Source organism: Stegostoma tigrinum, chromosome 7 (genome assembly GCF_030684315.1).
Source record: "Stegostoma tigrinum isolate sSteTig4 chromosome 7, sSteTig4.hap1, whole genome shotgun sequence".
Taxonomy (NCBI): Eukaryota; Metazoa; Chordata; class Chondrichthyes; order Orectolobiformes; family Stegostomatidae; genus Stegostoma; species Stegostoma tigrinum.
Window position 1 is genome coordinate 51175927 of NC_081360.1, and position 19337 is coordinate 51195263.

Genomic DNA, 19337 nt, shown 5'->3' on the forward strand with positions numbered 1-19337 from the left:
ATTTGGTGAGTCTCTTTGAGTGTCTGGTCAATGGTAACACCCAGAATGTTGATAGTAGGGGATTTAATGATGATAATGCCAATAATTGCCATGGTTTGGTTAGATTGTTGCTTACTGGAGAATGTTGGTGCCTGGCATTTGTGTGGTACAAATGCTGCTTGCCATTTTTCAGCCCAAACCTGGATATTGTTTTGCTGCATTTGATCATGGACTGCTTCAGTACCTGAGGAGACATGAATAGTACAAAAACAAAGAAAATTACAGCACAGGAACAGGCCCTTTGGCCTTCCAAGCCTGCACCGATCCAGATCCTCTGTTTAAACCCATTGCCTATTTTCCAAGGATCTGTATTCCTCTGCTCCCTGCCCATTTCTGTATCTATGTAGATACAGAATACAGAATAGTGTTGAACGTTTGGACATTGCGTAATCATTGGTGAATATTCCGATCTTATTCTTCCAATATCTTTGTGTTTTCATATAACTTGTTGATATAGAGTTTTGTATTAGTTCCAGTTTCCTTCACTTAATCTTTGGGAAGTAATAACATCTTTAGCCCTACCACAAACTTCATAGTCTTGACCCTGACACCATTCCCTTCTCTGATAAATGTCTCAGCCTGAACCACACTACTTATATTCTTAGCCCATGAGCTAACATTTGTATTTTCTCTAATCTCCACAATAAGAAAGCATTTAATTCGACCACCATACAATTTCTTCCCTCTGCCCCCGTCTCAGTGCACCTATCGCTGAAACTGACTTATTTAATTGACTCCGACAGTACAAACAATTCTAATTATCATCTAACTGTTTTTTCGCTCATTTCACCCTCCTTAAATTTCAACTTATTCAAATGTCTGCCTACTTTATCCTGTCTTCCACCTAATTCTGGTCTCCCCATCAAAATTGCAGTGTTTCAGAATTAAAACTCTCATTCTCAGGTTAACTTTTCCTCATATTTTTCTTTTCCTTATCTCTCTAACAAGCACCTTCTTGAGACCGATCAGGTTGGAATTAAGTCTGAGTTTCTGAGAACACCTTCACCACGGGGATGTCCTCTCAAAACTATTTTTAAAAAAATAAAGTCAGAAGTATGAAAATTAGGCAGACAGCCATGATAGGTGAGACAAATGGTTTGCAGGTAATCCTTCTGCAAGGTGATCAGTGGCAGCAGCTATGTCTGGCAGGCATGAAAGGCTTCTCTATGATCCTGCCTGTGGTTTCCTGTCTTCCAGGCAGTGACAACTGAAAACTGGAGTGGACTGGAAAATATCCAGCAACCTCCTTTAACTGCATCACCAAGTTTCATGTGGAAATTGATATCCTTGCCAGTCCTCACATTTCACCTTCCTAAAAACGTTTGGTGCTGGAAATGGAATTGGAAAACTGGCACACTAGTCAGCACCAGTAATTTTCAGCCGTATCTGCCTTTTGTTCCTGATCTTGACAAGGCCAGAAATTCAGTCCGCAGTTTCTGAACCTGTTATGATGAAGTGTTAGTGGAGGAACGGGCGCATCTCTGAACCATTTCCCAATGTATGTTGTGATGAAAAATGAGAAATCACACGACACCAGGTTATAGTCAAATAGGTCTATTTGAAAACACAAGCTTCGGAGCCTCAGTCTTTCTTCGTGTGTTAGGATGAGGCTCCAAAAGCTTGTGTTTTCAAATAAATCTGTTGGACTATAACCTGGTGTTGTGTGATTTCTGACTTCTTTCACCCCACTCCAATACCAGCATCTCCACGTCGTGATGAAAGGTCTGTAACAGATTTGGATTTTTTGGAGACAAGAACCAGCGGACATGGGTTAAGCTAAGGCATTATCCCTTTTAAGAACTTAGAAATGGCTATGTTGTAACTTGTGTCCCCTGATGTTTGTATTCACTACGGAGGACTACCCAGACTCGAGTTCGTTGGGACAAACTTTACCCCAATTTTCATAAATTCATGAGCCTTCTATCTCATTTTAACAGGAGTTTCTACCACAAGAATGGAAGTTCACTCAAAATCTTAAGATGGGCAACAGTATAGTGAAAACTCTGTCTGACTAGCCGTGTGATGCTGATCCTGCCACTGACCCATTTTTAAATGCAAACCGGGTGTTAGTCAGCATTTTCTTTCCAGCTGTAAAAGCCTCCAAGGTCTATGCTTGCAGCGACTTCTGGAAACAGGAGTCAGTGCTGCAATTGGCGTACCAACAGCGCTCGCTGTGTAATGACCTTTGGAGTGGCTGCAGAATTGCATCTTAGAAGTAATATTAGTACCAGTGACATGAAAATGCCTCAAAACTTTCACTTGCACTGGTGGCCTATTCTTCTATTCCTTTATTTGAAATCCAGCTCTTCAGTAACTTTGAATCATTTACAAAGTATCTATTCAGGAATATATCGGCACAGTAAAATTACTGTACCAGCATTATAATGCAAAGTCAAGTTAGTCTTTACAGAAATGTGACTTAGTTGCTGTCTTTTTTTCAAATCAAGCAGATTATTTTCTTTACTTGTTGATAGGATATGAGCGTTGCTGGCAAGTCCAGAATTTAATGCCCATCCTTAGATGTCCTTGAGAAAGCATTGATAAGCTGGCTTTTGAATTCCTTCAGTCATTGTATGTTGACACGGTAGCAGTGCTAATGGGGAGGAGTTCCAGGATTTTAACCCAACAGCAGTGATAGAACAACACTATATATCCATGTTAAGATTGAAGAGAACCTACAGGCAGAGATGTCCCCCCACCATATGCCTGCTATCCCTTTTCTTGTAAGTGGCAGAGATTTGGGGGTTGGAAGATACTACTGAAGATGTCTTGGTAAATTGCTACTGTGCACCTTTAGGTGTACAATGATGGCACTGTGCGCTGCTGGTGGCAGGAGCAAACTTTGGAGATGGTGGTTGGAATACCATTGTAATGAGTTACTTTGTTCTGGGTGGTGCTGAGCTTCTGTTCTGTTACTGAAGCTACCCTTTCCAGCCAAGTAGGATGTATTTCTTTATATACAGGAACTTGTATCTTGTTGACAGTGGACAGATTTGGGTACTGAGAAAGTGAGTTATTTTGTGTAAAGTTCCCAGTCTCCGGCTTGCTGCTGAAGTCATTGTATTTCTCAGACTATCCCAGGTTAACTCCAGGCCACTCAGGTTTCTAGTCAAAGGCATCCCCACAATGTTGATGAGTGAATCAGTAATGGCAATCCCATTGAATGTCAATGGTGAGATGCTCTATTTCTGAAGGTAGCCATGACCTGCCACTTGTCTGAGACCAGTATTACTTGACACTTAGAAGCACAGGCCTGAATATTGTCTCTGTGGAATATGGGCATAGGCTGCCTCAGTATCTGAGGAGTTGAGAATAGTACTAAGGACTGAGAAATCATAAACAAACAATCCCATCTTCTGCCCTTATGATGATGGAACATCACTGATGAAACACCTGCAAATGTTTGGACTTGGGACATGACCTGAAGGAGGTCCTGTAGACATGGAGCTGAGCTGACCACATTTCTGTTAAGTATGACTCCAAGGAGAGTTTCTTCTTGAATTCTTCAATCTTACTAGAGCTCTTTGATGTCACACTCAGCTAAATTGCCATGATGTAAGGGCAGTAACTATCAGCTTACCTTTGGAATTCTGTTCTTTTTTCCAATGTTTGAAGCAAGACTGTATTAAGGGTTTGAACTGAGTCACTTTGGGAAAACCCAACTGAACATCAGTCAGCAAAAAATTGCTACTGTGGTAGCTATACTAGAATAGCTTGGTTAGGGCCTTGGCTAGTTCTGGACCACAAGTTCTCCATATTTCAGGGGAGATATTGTTGGAGCCCACAGCCTTTGGATCCAGTGAGTTCAACCTTTCTTAGTATTGAGTGAAGTGAATTGAATCCGCTAAGACCTGGGAACATCATTTTGAGGACCTCAGGAAAAGGTTGAGATAGATCAGCCACTGGCACTTTTGGCTGAAGCTGATGGCAAATGCACAACCTTGACTTTGCACTGATGTTCTGGGCTCTGCAAATGTAGATGGAGCAATGTGTGAGCCCGCCTCCTTCCATCAGTATCCCGTCTCCAGCAGGATTTCTGTGCTGAGCTTTTTTCCTGTCCACTGAAATTAATTTCACTGTCCTTTCTAGTGTTTGATCAGCCATTTGCTGAAATCTGTTTTCACAGCCGCATCACATTCCTTAGCGACTACCTCTGGATCAGACGTCCCCACATGGATTCCAGCTGAAGTTTAATCTTTCGTGCTTTGAATCCACCCAGGATCACGGGTATTTCTGTGATGTTCAGCATTCCGCAGGCAACTTGCAGGTTCTTGCCACATCTTCACATTCACACTCAGTGCCATGTGGCATCATATGAACGCACTCAACCTCCCTCTCCAACATCATCGCATCAGTCTGGCTCAGGCTGCACCGTTCCACAGTTCCACTTCATCCTCCAGCTCATTCTTCAGGCTAACCAGAAAGTTTTTTTTTTACTTTTCAGGTATCAAGGCAGACAAGATGCAACAACTCAGAGATACCCACGGACTTCTGGAACCTACCTCCCCTACCCTTCCCTCTGACTTCATCCCCTCCCTCTACCCCACCTCCTGTTGGGTATTCACCATCCCTCCTAACCTTCCACACTCTGATGTTGAACGTTCTGTACTCAGCAAAGGTCTTAGCTTTATCCCTCTGCATCCCCACCTTAATGAATTTCAGGCACGACATGATGTCTAACTTTACTTCCGCCATCTTTGCCTCCAGGTACTTTTCGTTGGACGAGCATCCTCTCCCCGTTGCACAGACCCCCGCATCCTATTCCAACACTGTCCCTCCACCTGGAACCTCCCTGTGGCCTTTTACCTGCACTTAATCTGTTCATAGAGAACTGTCAATGTGATATTGGACACCTCAATTTCTCTGCCCCCTGTCACCTAACGCACCCTATCTCCCTCCGAACTGACTGCTCTCCAAGCAGTTAGATTCAACCCTGACTTTGTTGTTAAGCCTGCTGTTAAGGGTGGTGCTGTTGTAGTCTGGTGTACTGACTTCTACATTGCAGAGGCTGAGTGCCAACGCTCAGATACGTCCTCCTATCTTCCCCTGGACCATGAACCACCATGGTACATCAGGCCATTGTATCTACTACGGTAACTGACCTCATTTAATCTGATGATCCACCCCACTGCCTCCAAGCTGATAGTCCTCCAGCCCCACACAACTCACTTCTACCTCCTGAAAACCCACAAATAGGACTGTCTGGACAGACCCATTTTTCCAGCCTGCTCCTGCTCCACAAAACTCATCTCTTCCTACCTTGACTCAGTATGTTCTCTCCTGGTCCAGTCCTGCCCACATACATCTGTGATTTCTCTGACACTTTACGCCAGTTTCAGAATTTCCAGTTTGCAGGCTCTAGCCGCCTCCTGTTTACCATGGACATGCAATCCCTGCACATGACCATTCCCCACCAGGAGGGTCTTAGGGCAGTCTGCTTCTTCCTGGAGCAAAGACCTGAACTGTCCCCTCTCAACATGACCCTCCTCCATTTGGCCAAGGCCGTCCTCACCCTTAACAACTTCTCTTTTAACTGCTTTTGTTTTCTTCAGGTCAGAGGGCTACCCATGGGTACCCACATGGGCCTCAGTTATATTTGTCTCTTTACAGGGTGTGTGGAACATTCCTTGTTCCAGTTCTATTCTGGTTCCAACCCACAACTCTTTCTCCAATGTATCAATGATATCATTGGTGCTGCTTCCGTCTCTCAGCCAGAATTGAAAAAAGTTCACCGATTTCACTTCCACTTTCCACCCTGCCCTCACTTTCACCTGCCCAACTCTATTTTCTCCCTTCCCTTCCTCAACATCTCTATTTTCATTTCTGAGGATGGACTGGCCGCTAATATCCACTATAAACCCACTGACTCTCACAGCTACCTGAACTGTACATCCTCACATCCTGCTTTCTGTAAAGACTCCATTCCATTCTCCCACTTTCTCTGCCTCCATTGCGTATGTTCTCATAAGGCCAACTTTGACCAGGGAGCCTCCGAAATGCCCACCTCCTTCTTCAACTGAAGATTCCCTAGTACCGTTGTTGACAGGGCCCTCAACTGGGTTCGATCCATCTCCTGCACTTCTGCCCTCACCTTCTCTCTTCCCTCCCGCAACAGTGAAAGGGGTCCCCTTGTCCTTACCTGCCATCCCACCAGAATCCACGTTCAGAAGATCATCAGCAACCATTTCTGCCACCTTCAGTGACATGCCACCACCAGACATGTATCCCCCTCCCCTCCCCTCCCTTGTTCACCTTCCGCAGGAATTGTTCCCCTGGGAAACCCTGGCCCACTTTTCCTTCATTCCCAACACCTGCCCCACTGGCCCACGCATCTCCCCCGCAACTGCGGAAAGTATAACAACTGCCCATTTACCTCCTCCCTGCCCAGACTGACTCATCGGTTGTGAAATTGCTTTGCTCTGTCTCTAACGTACTGCTTTCATTGTTCAATGTACATGCAATTCTTTGTTGTAGCCTCACCAGACATTTTAGATATATCTGGGCTTCTTCTTGCATGTTCATCGAACCATGATTGATCCTTTGGTTTGTTATTGACAATATAATGAATGATATGCTGGGCCATGAGATTACAGATTAAGGTTGAATGCAACACAGTTGTTGATGGTCTTTTGAAAGCTTATGTGTGCCCAGTTTTGTGGTACAAGTGCATTCTGAATCTATCCTGATTAGCAATTATGCCACAAACACAACAGAGGCTAGCCTTAATGTAAAGACATGACTCTTTCTCTGCAAGGACTGTACAGCAGTCACTCCTACCAGTATTGTCTTGGACAGATGCGTCGGTGGCATGCAGATTTGTGAGGGCAAAATCAAATGGGTTTTTCCATTTTGTCGGTTCTCTCATCACTTACAGCAGGTTCAATCTGGCAGATATGTCCTTCAAGACACAGCCAACTTTGTTAATACCTGTGCTACTAAGTCCCTCTTGTTAATGGAATTTAAAGTCACCTACCCAGATTACATACTATGCTCTTATTATCTCATTGCTAGTCCCAAGTGGTCTTCAACGTAGAGGTATTATTATTTTCCATTTGGTGGAGGTGAGTAAGTGATAGGTTTCCTTACCCATATTTGACCTTAACCATGAGTATTGAGAACTGGAATGTAAGGTATGAATGCTCAGACCACCCAATAAGAGACTATAAGACCATAAGATGTAGGAGCAGAATTAGGCCATTTGGCCGATTGTATTTGCTCCACCATTCGATTGTGACAAATATTTTTGTTTCTTAATCTCATTCCCCTGCCTTCTTCCTGCAACCTTTGATCCCCTTACTAATCAAGAATCTATCTATCTCTGTCTCAGTTACACTTCTGTGGCAATGAGTTCCATAGGATCACCACCCTCTGGCTGAAGGAATTCTTCCTCATCCAGTTTTAAAGGGTTCTCCCTTCACTCTCAACCATATGCCCCAGAAGCATCATATTTCTCATTTATGCTTATGGTTTGTCCGACCAATTGTACCCAGAGATTACAATGGAAGAGTCTGGGACATTGACAGAAAGTTAAGACTCTGTAAGTGTGATAATGTCAGGTAGTTGTTTGACTAGTCTATGACACAGCTCTCCCAATTTTGCCAGATGTTATATTCAATAAAGCCGTTGGCTAAAGAATAGAATTGGAGACAATCTTTACACATTTTTGTATTAATTTAGAATTGCATCCCAGAGGGAAGTGCCTTCTAACCAAATAACCAGAATTTCAGCCTGTGTCTATTTATCAGCATTTTAATCCATCACCAATTAGTATCCATCATCTCCATACAATTAAAGCATAATTAATTGACAATTGACAATAGTAAAATAATGGTTATGGCACAATTGATTGATTAAAATTTAATATACCATGGTACAGAGTAAAATTTGCACTGGTATAACCACAATTAATCTGATTCTCTTTACGTTTATAGACAATATTGCATATCTAGAAAGGCTTGTGTTAGAGTTGTTAATATCCAGCTTTGTAATACTGTTCATATACAACAAAAAATAGTGGGTTTAAAGACAAGGTGCTCTTTCACCTTTGTAAAATACTAATCACAGCCACGCTATTTTGTATTTCTAACTCATAAGGTTTTGCTTATGATCACTTGTAGATTGAATACCAAACTGAGGGGATTGATGCTACACTTGTTGAATATCAGGATAATCGGCCAATACTGGATATGTTTCTTCAGAAGCCAATGGGCTTATTGTCTCTGCTGGACGAAGAAAGCCGTTTCCCTAAAGCATCTGACCAGACGCTTGTAGGTAAGAATAACAGCCAGACAATTTATATTTATACAGAACCCTTCACACCAAAAATGTTCCAATATACGGCACAAACCTTATTATTAAGGTGCCTGCCACATCAGGAAGGAATAGATTGAAGGATGACCAAAAAAACAGGCTAAAGGAATAGAGTTCCATGAGGTTTCTAAAGGTTGAAAATATTGTGCATATACACAAATATTTAGGGAAGATCGTCAAAAGGACATAATTTATGCAGCTGAAGGCTCTGCCCCCAGTATTTACATCTTTATTGTTTATATTAGCAACTCTGAAAAGATGCCATTTATTGCCTATGTTTAATTGGCTGCCGTCTTAACTACAGTAGGCCTTACAGTGATGATAATTCTACCCCCATGAAGGTTTTAGGTAGGGATTTTAGGGCTTTGACCTGGTAATAGTGAAGCAAAGGAGATATGTGCCTGAGTTAGAATCCCAAGATATTGCTGCTGTTATCTTTGTTGGTAGAGGTTATGGGACTGGAATAAGAGACAAAAAAAAACTGCAGATACTGGAATCCAAGGTAGACAAAAGGGAGACTGGAACAACACAGCAGGCCAGGCAGCATCTGGAGGAAAGGAGCAGACAATGTTTTGGACTTTACCCTTCTTCAGGACTGGATGTGGGGTAGGAAAAGGTGCAGATAAAAGTGGCAGGGAGGGGTGGATGCAGAATGGTGGCGATAGGTGCACACTTGTGGGAGGTATGACCAGGTTAGTCAGTGGAGGGATGTATCCAGTTGGTGGCTGGAAGGGAGGGTCAGAAGGTGGAATGGAAGGTAGGAGTTGGGGCTGTAAGGGGAGGTGGGGAATGGGTGGCAAGGTTATTTGAAATTGGAGAACTCAAAGTTGAGTCCTCCAGGCTGTAGGCTGCCCATGCAGAAGATAAGGTGCAGTTCTTCAAATTTGCACTCTGAGTTGCTGTGACACTGGAGGAGGCCAAGGATGGATATGTTGGCAGGGGAATGGGGCGGGGAGTTGATATAGGTGGTAATCGGGAGGTTAGGTTGATGGTCATGGGCCAGGTGAAGGTGCTGGACGAAATGGTCAGCTAGTCTCCCTTTGGTCTCACTGACATAGAGGAGACCACATTGGGAGCACGGGATGTAGTAGACTAAGTTGGAGGAGGTGCAAATGAAGCTCTGCCTCACTTGGAAGTACTGTTTAGGACCTTGGATGGAGGTGGGGGAGGTGGTGTTTGGGCAGGTGTTGCATCTTTTACGGTTACAAGGGAAGGTACCAGGTGGGTTATAGTGGTTGGTGGGGAGTGTGATGTGACCTAAGGAGTTGTGAAGGGAATGGCCCTTGTGGAAGGCAGAGAGGGGTGGGGAGTGAAAGATATCCTGGTTGGTGGGGCCAAATTAGAGTTGGATGAAGTGTTTGAGGATGATACATTGGATGTGGAGGCTGGTGGAGTGGAAAATGAGGATAAGGGGACCCTATTTTTATTATGTTTGGAAGTGGGGTGGTGGATAAGGGCTGTGGAGCAGGGAATGGAAGAGCACAGTGGAGGGCTGTCTGAATGACAGAATAGGGGGAAAGAGTGTTGTTTGAAAAAGCCAGACGTCCAGGATACTTGGGAGTCGAATGTTTCCTTGTCTGAGCCGATGAAACAGAGACAGAGGAGTTGGGAAAACAGGATGGAGTTTTTGCAGGATACAGGGTTGGGGAAGATGTAGTCTAGGTAACTGTGGGAGTGTTTGCGTTTATAGTAAATGTTGGTACATATGCTGTCACTAGAAATGGAAATGTAGAGGTCAAGACAGGGCAGGGGAGTGTCTGAGATAGACCAAGTGAATTTCAGGGCAGAGTGGAAGTTGTTAACAAAGCCGATGAACTGCTCCAGTTCAGCCTGGGTGCAGGATGCAGCACTGATACAGTCATCGATATAACGGTAGAAGAGTTGGGGAACAGTCCCAGTGTATGTACTTAAGAGGGACTGTTTGACATAACCGATAAACAGGCAGTCATAGCTAAAGCCAATCTGAGTGCCATGGCAACTCACCACGTTTGGGGAATGTCGGAAGAATTGAAGGAGAAGTTATTGAGGGTGAGGACTAGCTTGATGAAGCGGAGCTGAGTTTTGGTTGGGAGGTGACTGGATGGGTCTGGTGTAGAGGAAATACTGAGGGCCTGTGGGCTATCCTTGTGGGGTATAGATGTGTATTGGCATTCAACGTCCATAGTAAAGATGAAGCACTGGGGCCCAGAGAACTTGAAGTTGCCAAAGAGATAGAGAGCTTGGTTTGTGTCCTGGATGTAGCTGGGGAGTTCTTGAACCAAGGGGGAGAAAATGGAGTCGAGTTAGGAAGAGATGAGTTTGGTCGGGCTGGAGCAAGTGGAGAAATTAGTTTGGCCGGGGTGATTGAGCTTGTGGAAATGGGGGAGCAGGTAGAATCAGGCAGTGCAGGGCTGGCGTTGTGTAAGGTTGGAGGCAGTGGAGGGGAGGTCATCGGAAGCGATGAGGTCATGTACAGTGTGGGAAACGGTGGCTTGATGGGTCATGGTCAAGGAGGAGGTAGGAGAGTTGGCATTTGGCCCCTGCAATACAGAGGTCTGTCCTATAGACTACCACTGCCCTACATTTGTCGGTGGGTTTGATAGCGAAGCTGGGATTGGTGCAGAGAGAGTGCAGCGCTGTATGTTCGGAGGGGGAAGAGGATGGAGTGGGTGAGGGGTGTGGAGAAATCGAGGCAGTCAATATTGCAGTTAGCAATGAAGAGGTGCAGTGCGGGTAAGAGGCTGGCAGAGAGTGTCCAAGAGGCGGAGGAAGGTTGGAGGTGGGAGAAGGGGTACCCAGAGAGTGGTTGGGAATTTTTACCAAAGAAGAAGGCTTGGAAGTAAAGGTGGTAGAAGAAGAGCTACACGTCAAGGTGGGAATGGAACTCGTTGAGGTGGGGTGGAGGGGCACAAGTGTGAGCACTTTACAGAGGACAGACTGTTTGGCTTTAGAGAGTTCAAGGTCCGGGGAAATGGTGAATATGCATCAAGGTTCATGTGTGGAGTTTTGGGAGCTCTTGAGGAGGCTGAAGAAGGGGAGGAGGGATGAGCAACAGCATGTGATGGTTGAGGGTTGGACATGGTGTGATTGGCGTGAGTGATTGTGAGAGGGAAAGGAAGGTGGGAGAGTAGTGGACTGTGGAATAGGATGGAGGATTGGATTGGGGAAGGGATGTAGGAGAGGTGAGGTAGAGAGGAGGGAGGAGAGGTGGAGGCGTAGGGTGTATTGTGGGGGTGGACAGATGAAGAGGGAAAGGTGTACTCCCTAGCTCAAATATGTTTGGTGTTTTGCAACAGGGCAACGTAGGGTATAAGAGAGCCATAGTGCACAGTTAATGAAAGGGTTGAAGTCTGAGCTCAATTGCCAGGCTGCCGATCCAGTTGTCTGGTTGTTGAAAGGCGTCATTTCCAAATGAACTTCTAGCACATAATGCTACTTACCATCCAAAACCTGCCCAAGGTTGAAATCAGGGTCTCTGTTTGAATCAGAATTTTAAATAATTTTTCTTTTGAACCAACAACATAGATAGGAAGTGGTTATGCTTAGATTGTTTGAGGAGTTTGGCATCTAATTGAAGAGCAGAACCTCGAAGACAATAATGTCTGAATGGCTAGCTGAGCCATGTCCATATTGGCAAAGGACACAAAAGATTAGTGAAATGTGTGCATGGCATAAGGAGTGGTGTGGGAGAAGTCTGTTTTGGTTTGTGGGGCATTGGTATCAATACTAGGGAAAATCAGAGCTGTGCCGTTGGAGCGGTCGCGCTGAACTGTGCTCGGATCAGTGTTCTACTAATTCCTTTGGTAGGGAAGTACAAGGGCTTTTAAACTAAATTTGAGAATAAGGAATCAGGATAGGTAGATGTTGAAAATCATGGAGTAGAATCAAGGCAGCAGAGCATGGGAAATCAAGGTCAGAAAATGGCAGGAAAGAATGCAAAGAATATGCCTAAGAAGACACTGACGGTCAAAGCCAGGTGTTCCAAAGTTAAGAAGCCAAAACCAGAGTTCTGTATGTAGGATACCTAACAAAGTAAACAAATTGAAATAAATAAACATAGTTTGATAGCATTTACATATCTGTAGCTGCATGCTGACAATGATTGGAACGTGAACACTGAGGGGTATGTGACATTCAAGATGAACAGGGGTGAAGGTGGAGGAATAGTCCTGTTAATCAAGCATGATATTGATGCAATATTTAGAGATGATGCTCGTCTAGGAGATCAAGATGAAGGATTGGTTTGGGTGCAGATGAGAATTAGTAGGAGATATAGGTCACTTGTGAGAGTGGTCTATAGACCTTCTAACTGTGACCACAATTTAGGAAGAAGCACTCAAAATGAAATATTGTGTACTTTTGATAAAAAGACCGTGATAATCATAGATGATAGTAATCTACATATGAACTAGAAAAAGTGACAATGATAAAGTGATAAGCAATGGTAACCTGGATGAGGCATTCAGAATGCTATTGAGGTGGGTTTTTTAAAGTAGTGTGTCTGGAACCAACAAGACAGCAGGTTCCACTCGATTTTATATTGTGTAATGTGACAGGATGAATGAATAACCTCAGAGTATTGGCAATCCTAATATGATTGAACCTTATGTCCAATTTGAAAAGGAGAAGAATGAGTGTAAGACTAGTATATTGAACTTGGAAGAAACCCAAATCTGTGGGCATGAAAGCTGAGTTATAACTGAATTGACCTGATATACTAAGCTAGGGGATTGTTCAGTAGGGAAGAGCTGACATTTAAGGCAATCGTACTGAATACTCAGAATATGTATATTCCCACTGCAAAGAAAAATTCCAAGGAGAGGGACCACCAGGTGTTGTTAAGTAAAGTATCAGTCTAAAGGAAAATGTGTATAACAGTCCACAGGTGAGTTGTGGATCAGGCAATTAGACAGATTATAAGGAACAGCAGAGAATAACTCAAAGGTTATTAGGAAAAAAAAACTGACTGTATGACAGGAAGTTAGCTGGAATGTAAAAATGAATAACAATATTTCCTACTGATATTAAAAAGGAAAATAATGAATAAAATGTGATAATGGGATCTGCAGATGCTGGAGAATCCAAGCTAATAAAATGTGAGGCTGGATGAACACAGCAGGCCCAGCAGCATCTCAGGAGCACAGAAGCTGACGTTTCGGGCCTAGACCCTTCATCAGAGAGCGAATGAATGAAGGGTCTAGGCCCGAAACATCAGCTTCTGTGCTCCTGAGATGCTGCTGGGCCTGTTGTGTTCATCCAGCCTCACATTTTATTATAATGAATAAAATGTGTTGGTTCTCTTGAGAGTGGGAATGGGGATTTAATAGCAGATGATAAAATGGCAGATGAAATGAATAAATCTTTTGTTTCTATCTTCATTATAGAGCAGAGAAATGACTTTTCAGTAGTAGCTGTAGTCAAGAGTTGGAAACGAGAGAGGAATTTGGTGCAATTACACTCACGAGGGAAGTGATACTGAGCTAACTGTTAGAACTGTGGGCTGACAAGTGTTCGAGTTCTGGAGGAATTCATCCTAGGATTTTAAAAGAGATGGCAAATGAGGTAGTGGACACACTGGTATTAATTTTCCAATATATATTAGATTCTGGAAGGATCCCATCAGACAAGTTGTATAACTTGTCAATCAAGAAAGGAAGGAGGCAGAAAACAGGAAACTATATGTCAGTTAACTTGACATCTGTTGTCGGGAAGGTGATTGAATCAATTATTGAGGATGTCATTGCTGAGCACTGAGAAAAACTCAAGGAGGAAGAGTCAAATTAGAAAATAGAAAAGCTCTGTGGGTAAAGGGGAGTCTGTAGATGTACTGTAGTTAGATTTCAAAAAGGCACAATGTGCCTCATAAAAAGTATTGTCAAAATAGTAGCTCATGGCATGGGAGTAATGTACGAGCGTCGATTAGAGCCTGACCAATTGATAGAAAACAGTGAGTATGCTTAACTGTGTTGTTTTCTGATTGGTAGGATGTGAAGAGTGGAGTCCCGCAGGGACCTTCAGAGTTTTACAATTTGTCTTAATTACTTGGATAAGGAAAGGAAGGTATGGTAACTAAATTTACAGATGGCAGAATAATAGTTAGGAAGGTATGTTGTGAAGAGGAAATATGGGGGTTATAGGTGGATATGAATAGGCTGGGAGCGAGGACAAAATCTTGTAGATGAATATAATGTGGGAAAATGAGAAATTGTTCACTTTGGCAGGAAGAAGTAAAAAACACTTATTTAAATGAGAACGACTGTGGAATTCCCATGTATGGAAGGATTTAGATGTTCTGGTGCATGAGTCACAAAAAGTTAGTTTGTAGGTGCAGAAGTGATTAAGAAGTCTGGTAGAATGCTGTCTTTTATTGGGAAGTATTGAACACAAAAGTAAGGGTATTATGCTTCAGTTATGCATGGCAATGATTAGAACACATTTCAAATGCTGTGTGCAGTTTTGTCTCCTTACGTATGGAAATAAATCCATGTGTTAGAAGAAGCTCAGAAGAAGTTTATTTGAATCGTGAATGAGCAAGTTGTCTTTAGCCAGAAAGGTTGGACACCATGTGCTTGTTTCCATTGGAATTAAAAAGAGTAAGGGGTGGCTTATTTGAAGTTTATAAGTAATGGAATCAAAGGTTAATGTTGGTTTTGGGAATGAAATGACTGTACAGAGACTTGCATCCCAACACCAAGTCACCAGTTATTTACTTGTACACAGGCTGTAGCCAGCCAGCTCAGAGTCAGTCCCCTGAACTGAGGAGATTCTACATCTCCTGCTTATATTGGCCAGCCAGGGCTGTTCTGATTGGAACAGGTTAACAACCTCATTCAAGGTCTCATAGTCAAAAAGATCTAGCTGGTTCCAATCACTACAGGAAATGTGGAACTTGAAACACAAAAAAACCAACCATGATGGTATTGAATGGCAGAACCAGCTCAAGGATTGAATGGTCTATTTATGCTCCTAATTCATATTTTCATTTTTTTTGTTTAATATTTATGATTTTGGTACACATCAAAATTCAATAAGCCAATACTGGACAAGTAGATCACTTGCCTCCTTTGACATCTTTGCCCAGCCCTGTGCCCGGTATAATCCAAGGATTGTCAGGCCATGAAGTTGCTATCTAGTAATGAGTAAAATTAGATCAACTAATGAATATTCATTGAATATTAATCATAATTCATACTGGGAACAGAAATGTTGTTCAGTATAAAATGTATTCAAAATTATTTCCCTTTGTAGTGACACAGCTTGCGGCACAATTAGGCATATTTCTGTTCATATTGTACGTTAAAGATTAAGTTATGTTCTTCATATTCCATTTTAAGGATTGCGATGGATCCTGGAAATTGGGTAATTTAAAAAATGAAGGAATGCAGATTGGAAGAAATCTAAGGGTGCATGTCAATCAGGAATTTGTAATGAACTACATGTGCAACTTTAGTAAAGCACATTCAAGGGTCGCCTTGATCATCCATGAACACTCACTATCAAAGATTATAAATGTGACTCAATTTTAATTTAAAGAATAAACCATAACAAGTCACCTTCAAGATTGAGACCATTGCTTGGAAATCGTTTTTAAAAGCATTTGTAGTATGTTTCCTTTTTCATGTGTTAAAATAGTTTGATGTGTTTTTACCCAGCAATAAAATTGGTAATTCTTATTGTAGGAAAAAAATAGGATATGCTGGTCGCTTGTACATTAACACTGTTTAATTCAGATGTTACTCAGGTAGAAATGGTTGGTCAAAGAGTACTAGAAGGAAAGAATGCTGCTCTTCATATTGTGATAAAGAAAAGTTAAGATAAGAAAGCCCATTATGCTTCTGTATGACGACCTTCAGTTCCACTTCTAGAACGTATTAGTTTGCATAATTGTTTAAATATTCATTGTTATTACCTTTCCTTTTCTCTATTAAACAGGTCATAGGTTCGTTGATTTCAGGTGCTGCAGTTTTAATTCCATAGAAACATAGAAAATAGGAGCAGTAGGAAGTCCTTTGGCCCTGTAAGCCTATTCAACCATTCATTGTACTCTTTGCTGATCTTCCAAATCAATAGCTTTTTCCCACTTTTCACGCATATTCTTTGATCCCAGCAGTCCCAAGTGCAATATCCAACTCCTTCTTAGACTCATACAGTATTTTGGCCTTGACAGCTTTCTGTAAAAGCAAATCCCACAGGCTCATCACTCTCTAGGCAAAAGAACTTTTTTTTCATCTCAGCCCTAAATGGTCTACCTTGCATCTTTAGACTTTGACCCCAGGTTCTGAATTACCTCATCATCAGGAACATGTTTGAATTTTATAGATTTCTGTGAGGCCTCCCCCCATTTTGCTGAACTCCAGCAAATATAAACCTGGCAGATTCAACCTCTCCTGCCAATGTCAGTCCTGCCATCCAATGAATCAGTCTGGTAAACCTTCACTGCACTCTCTCTATAGCAAGAACGTCCTTAGTCAGATAAGGAGAAAAAATCTGCATACAATATTCCAGCTGACATCTCACCAAAGACCTATATAATTGCAGCAAGGCATCTCTGCTTATACTTGAATCCTTTCACTATGAAGGCCAACATAGCATTTGTTCTCTTCACCACTTGCTGCACCTGCATGCTTACCTTCAGTGACTGGTGTACGAAGATAGCCAGATCGCATTGCTCACTCCCATCTCTTATTCAAATAATAATTTCCTTTCCTGGTTTTGCTCCCAAAGTGGATAACCTCACATTTACCTTCATTATACTGCAGCTGCTGTGCATTTGCCCATTCATTCAGACTGATCAAATCACACTACAGCATCACTGCCTCCTCCTGACAGCTCACCCTTCCACTCAACTTTGTGTCGTCTGCAAATTTGGAGACGTTATCTTTATCATCAACGTATTGTGAGTAACTGGATTCCATGCACTGATCTCTGTGGTACCCTACCAGTCGCTGCCTGATCCTTGGAAAAATACCCTATATTTCTGCTTTTTGTTTCCTGTCTGTCAACGAGTTTTCTATCAGTAAATAATGGTAAAATAAGAATTGAGATTAAATGTTTCAGTAAAACAACATTATGATGTTCATACTTGAACTGAATGACTGAACGATATGAGTTAGATTTTTGAAATGCACAGAGTCTGAACTATTGAATTATTGGGCTGTGTTGAATTAAGAAAACAAAAACAACATGTTCATGGCAGGAAAAGGAATTCTGTGTCACACACAAACATACGAGCGGTAGTCATGGGCTGGGAGAGAACTGTAAAATGGATCATGCTGGTTAATATATTTGCTGAGCAGAGCTTAACCCTCAGTGAATTGGCCTCATGCCCAATGCTTTATTCTCAAACCTGCTCAATTTTGAATTGTGTTCATGCAGAGATTATTTTAGTATTAACTACAAGATGGAGGCCATTATTTATGCTTTAATTTGAAAAAAACCTTACATGCTTGCATATTTGACTTGGTGGGAATTGTCAGGATTCATCTTGTTCATTTAAAATTAGAGTGCAAATGTGTTTAGTTACTCTGATGATTTGCTTTCTAAGATACAAATTATTTACTGCACTTGTGTCACAATGAATAACGGTGACTTGTAGTATCAGATTAATGTACCCAAGACATCACTACACTTCACAGGCACTTAAGAGGTAGAGAATGAAAGGTGGAAGCATCCAATCTTCCACCTTGAAGCAGGGTAAATTCTGGCTCTATTGTTTGCCATGTAGAATGTAAGTGGGAGCTCATACTCAGGTTGAAGAGGGCAGATTTATGAGAATTTAAAGGTGGCTGGATGATTCACCTAGTTTGGGCTATATGTAAGAGATGTTTGATGTAGCCTTCATGATGAAAGTTGGTTCTGGGATTGGAAGTTACCTGGTTCGGAAAGTAACAGTATGCATGCCATTGGGAGCAGAGAACAAATTTGGACTGTCCCCAAAGTGTCAATTTAAGGGACAACATAACATCCAGGTGTAGCAGGAGATATTTAGTGTTCTAAGCTAAATGATTTTTTTTGTAGTTTAGAGTATACATTGCCTACTCAACAGTGTTTATTAAGTAAAGATAAGAAGGTGCAGAGCTGGATGAACACACAGGCGAAGCAGCATCAGAGGAGCAATTAAATGTTACTTTTGATTTGCTTAATACAATGAAAAAGCCTTCAAAATACAAATCTTTTTGTGTGATCTTTTCAGTCGGTCACCAATAATTCAAATCTCTTTTGTTTAAAGTTATTGGTCTCCATGGGAACCAATCAAAGTAATTTAAAGTAAAAGTAAATTACCATAGTCCTACCAGATCAGAGGGCTGCTCTTCCATTAGAGAGAGACAACTGGTGGTGGTTTAACCTGAGAGTCACCGTGTCTCAGACAAGGGAAATTGAACCCATGCTGTTGGCATTATCTCTGTATTGCAAACCAGCTATCCAGCCAGCTGAGTTAACCAATCCCACAAGTACCACAACATTATTGGCTCAGAATTATCTTCTATGCAGTACGACTGTATTTGCTTCTTGCACATCTACAATTATTTGAGCAAGATGCTTGAGTGTTATGAATGTGACAGTTCCAACATGTACCAACTCCTATCAATTCACAATGTTGGACACCCCTATACATGGGCAGCCGTCTACGTAGGGGCAGTTGTGTGAGACAGTTAATGTCCCCACGATCAATGATGTACTTTGGTTCTTGTGCACAAAACAGGTATTATAGGTTGAATTCAAACTCTCCAGACCCTAGTGGTATCACCAGTGATGAAAGCTATCCCTTTCAGATGTCTACCTGTGAGCAAGAAAATGGCTCTAGTGCGAGATGTGCAAGTAGTCTAGCGAGGTGTATATTGCATTGTAGTCAAAAGGTAAATGTTGCTTGTACCTTCTTTAAATTCATTCATGCAGTGGAGGCCAGTATTTATTCTCCATTGCTGATTACCCAGAGGGCAATTAAAATTGGACCAGATTGCTGTTGATCTGGAGTCGTATATAGGCCAGACCAGGTAAGAAAGGCAGTT

At 42.2% G+C, this 19337-nt stretch overlaps 1 protein-coding gene across 10 annotated transcripts in view; it reads left to right on the forward strand.

The window, feature by feature from the left end:
• Positions 1–19337, forward strand: part of myo3b (myosin IIIB) — a 583195-nt gene that overhangs the window by 247875 nt on the left and 315983 nt on the right. For all 10 annotated transcript variants that reach the window (XM_059647251.1, XM_059647253.1, XM_059647249.1 and 7 more), the window contains one exon: positions 8157–8310. In XM_059647251.1, the coding sequence (XP_059503234.1) occupies positions 8157–8310 (154 nt within the window). The remainder of the gene's footprint in view (positions 1–8156; positions 8311–19337) is intronic.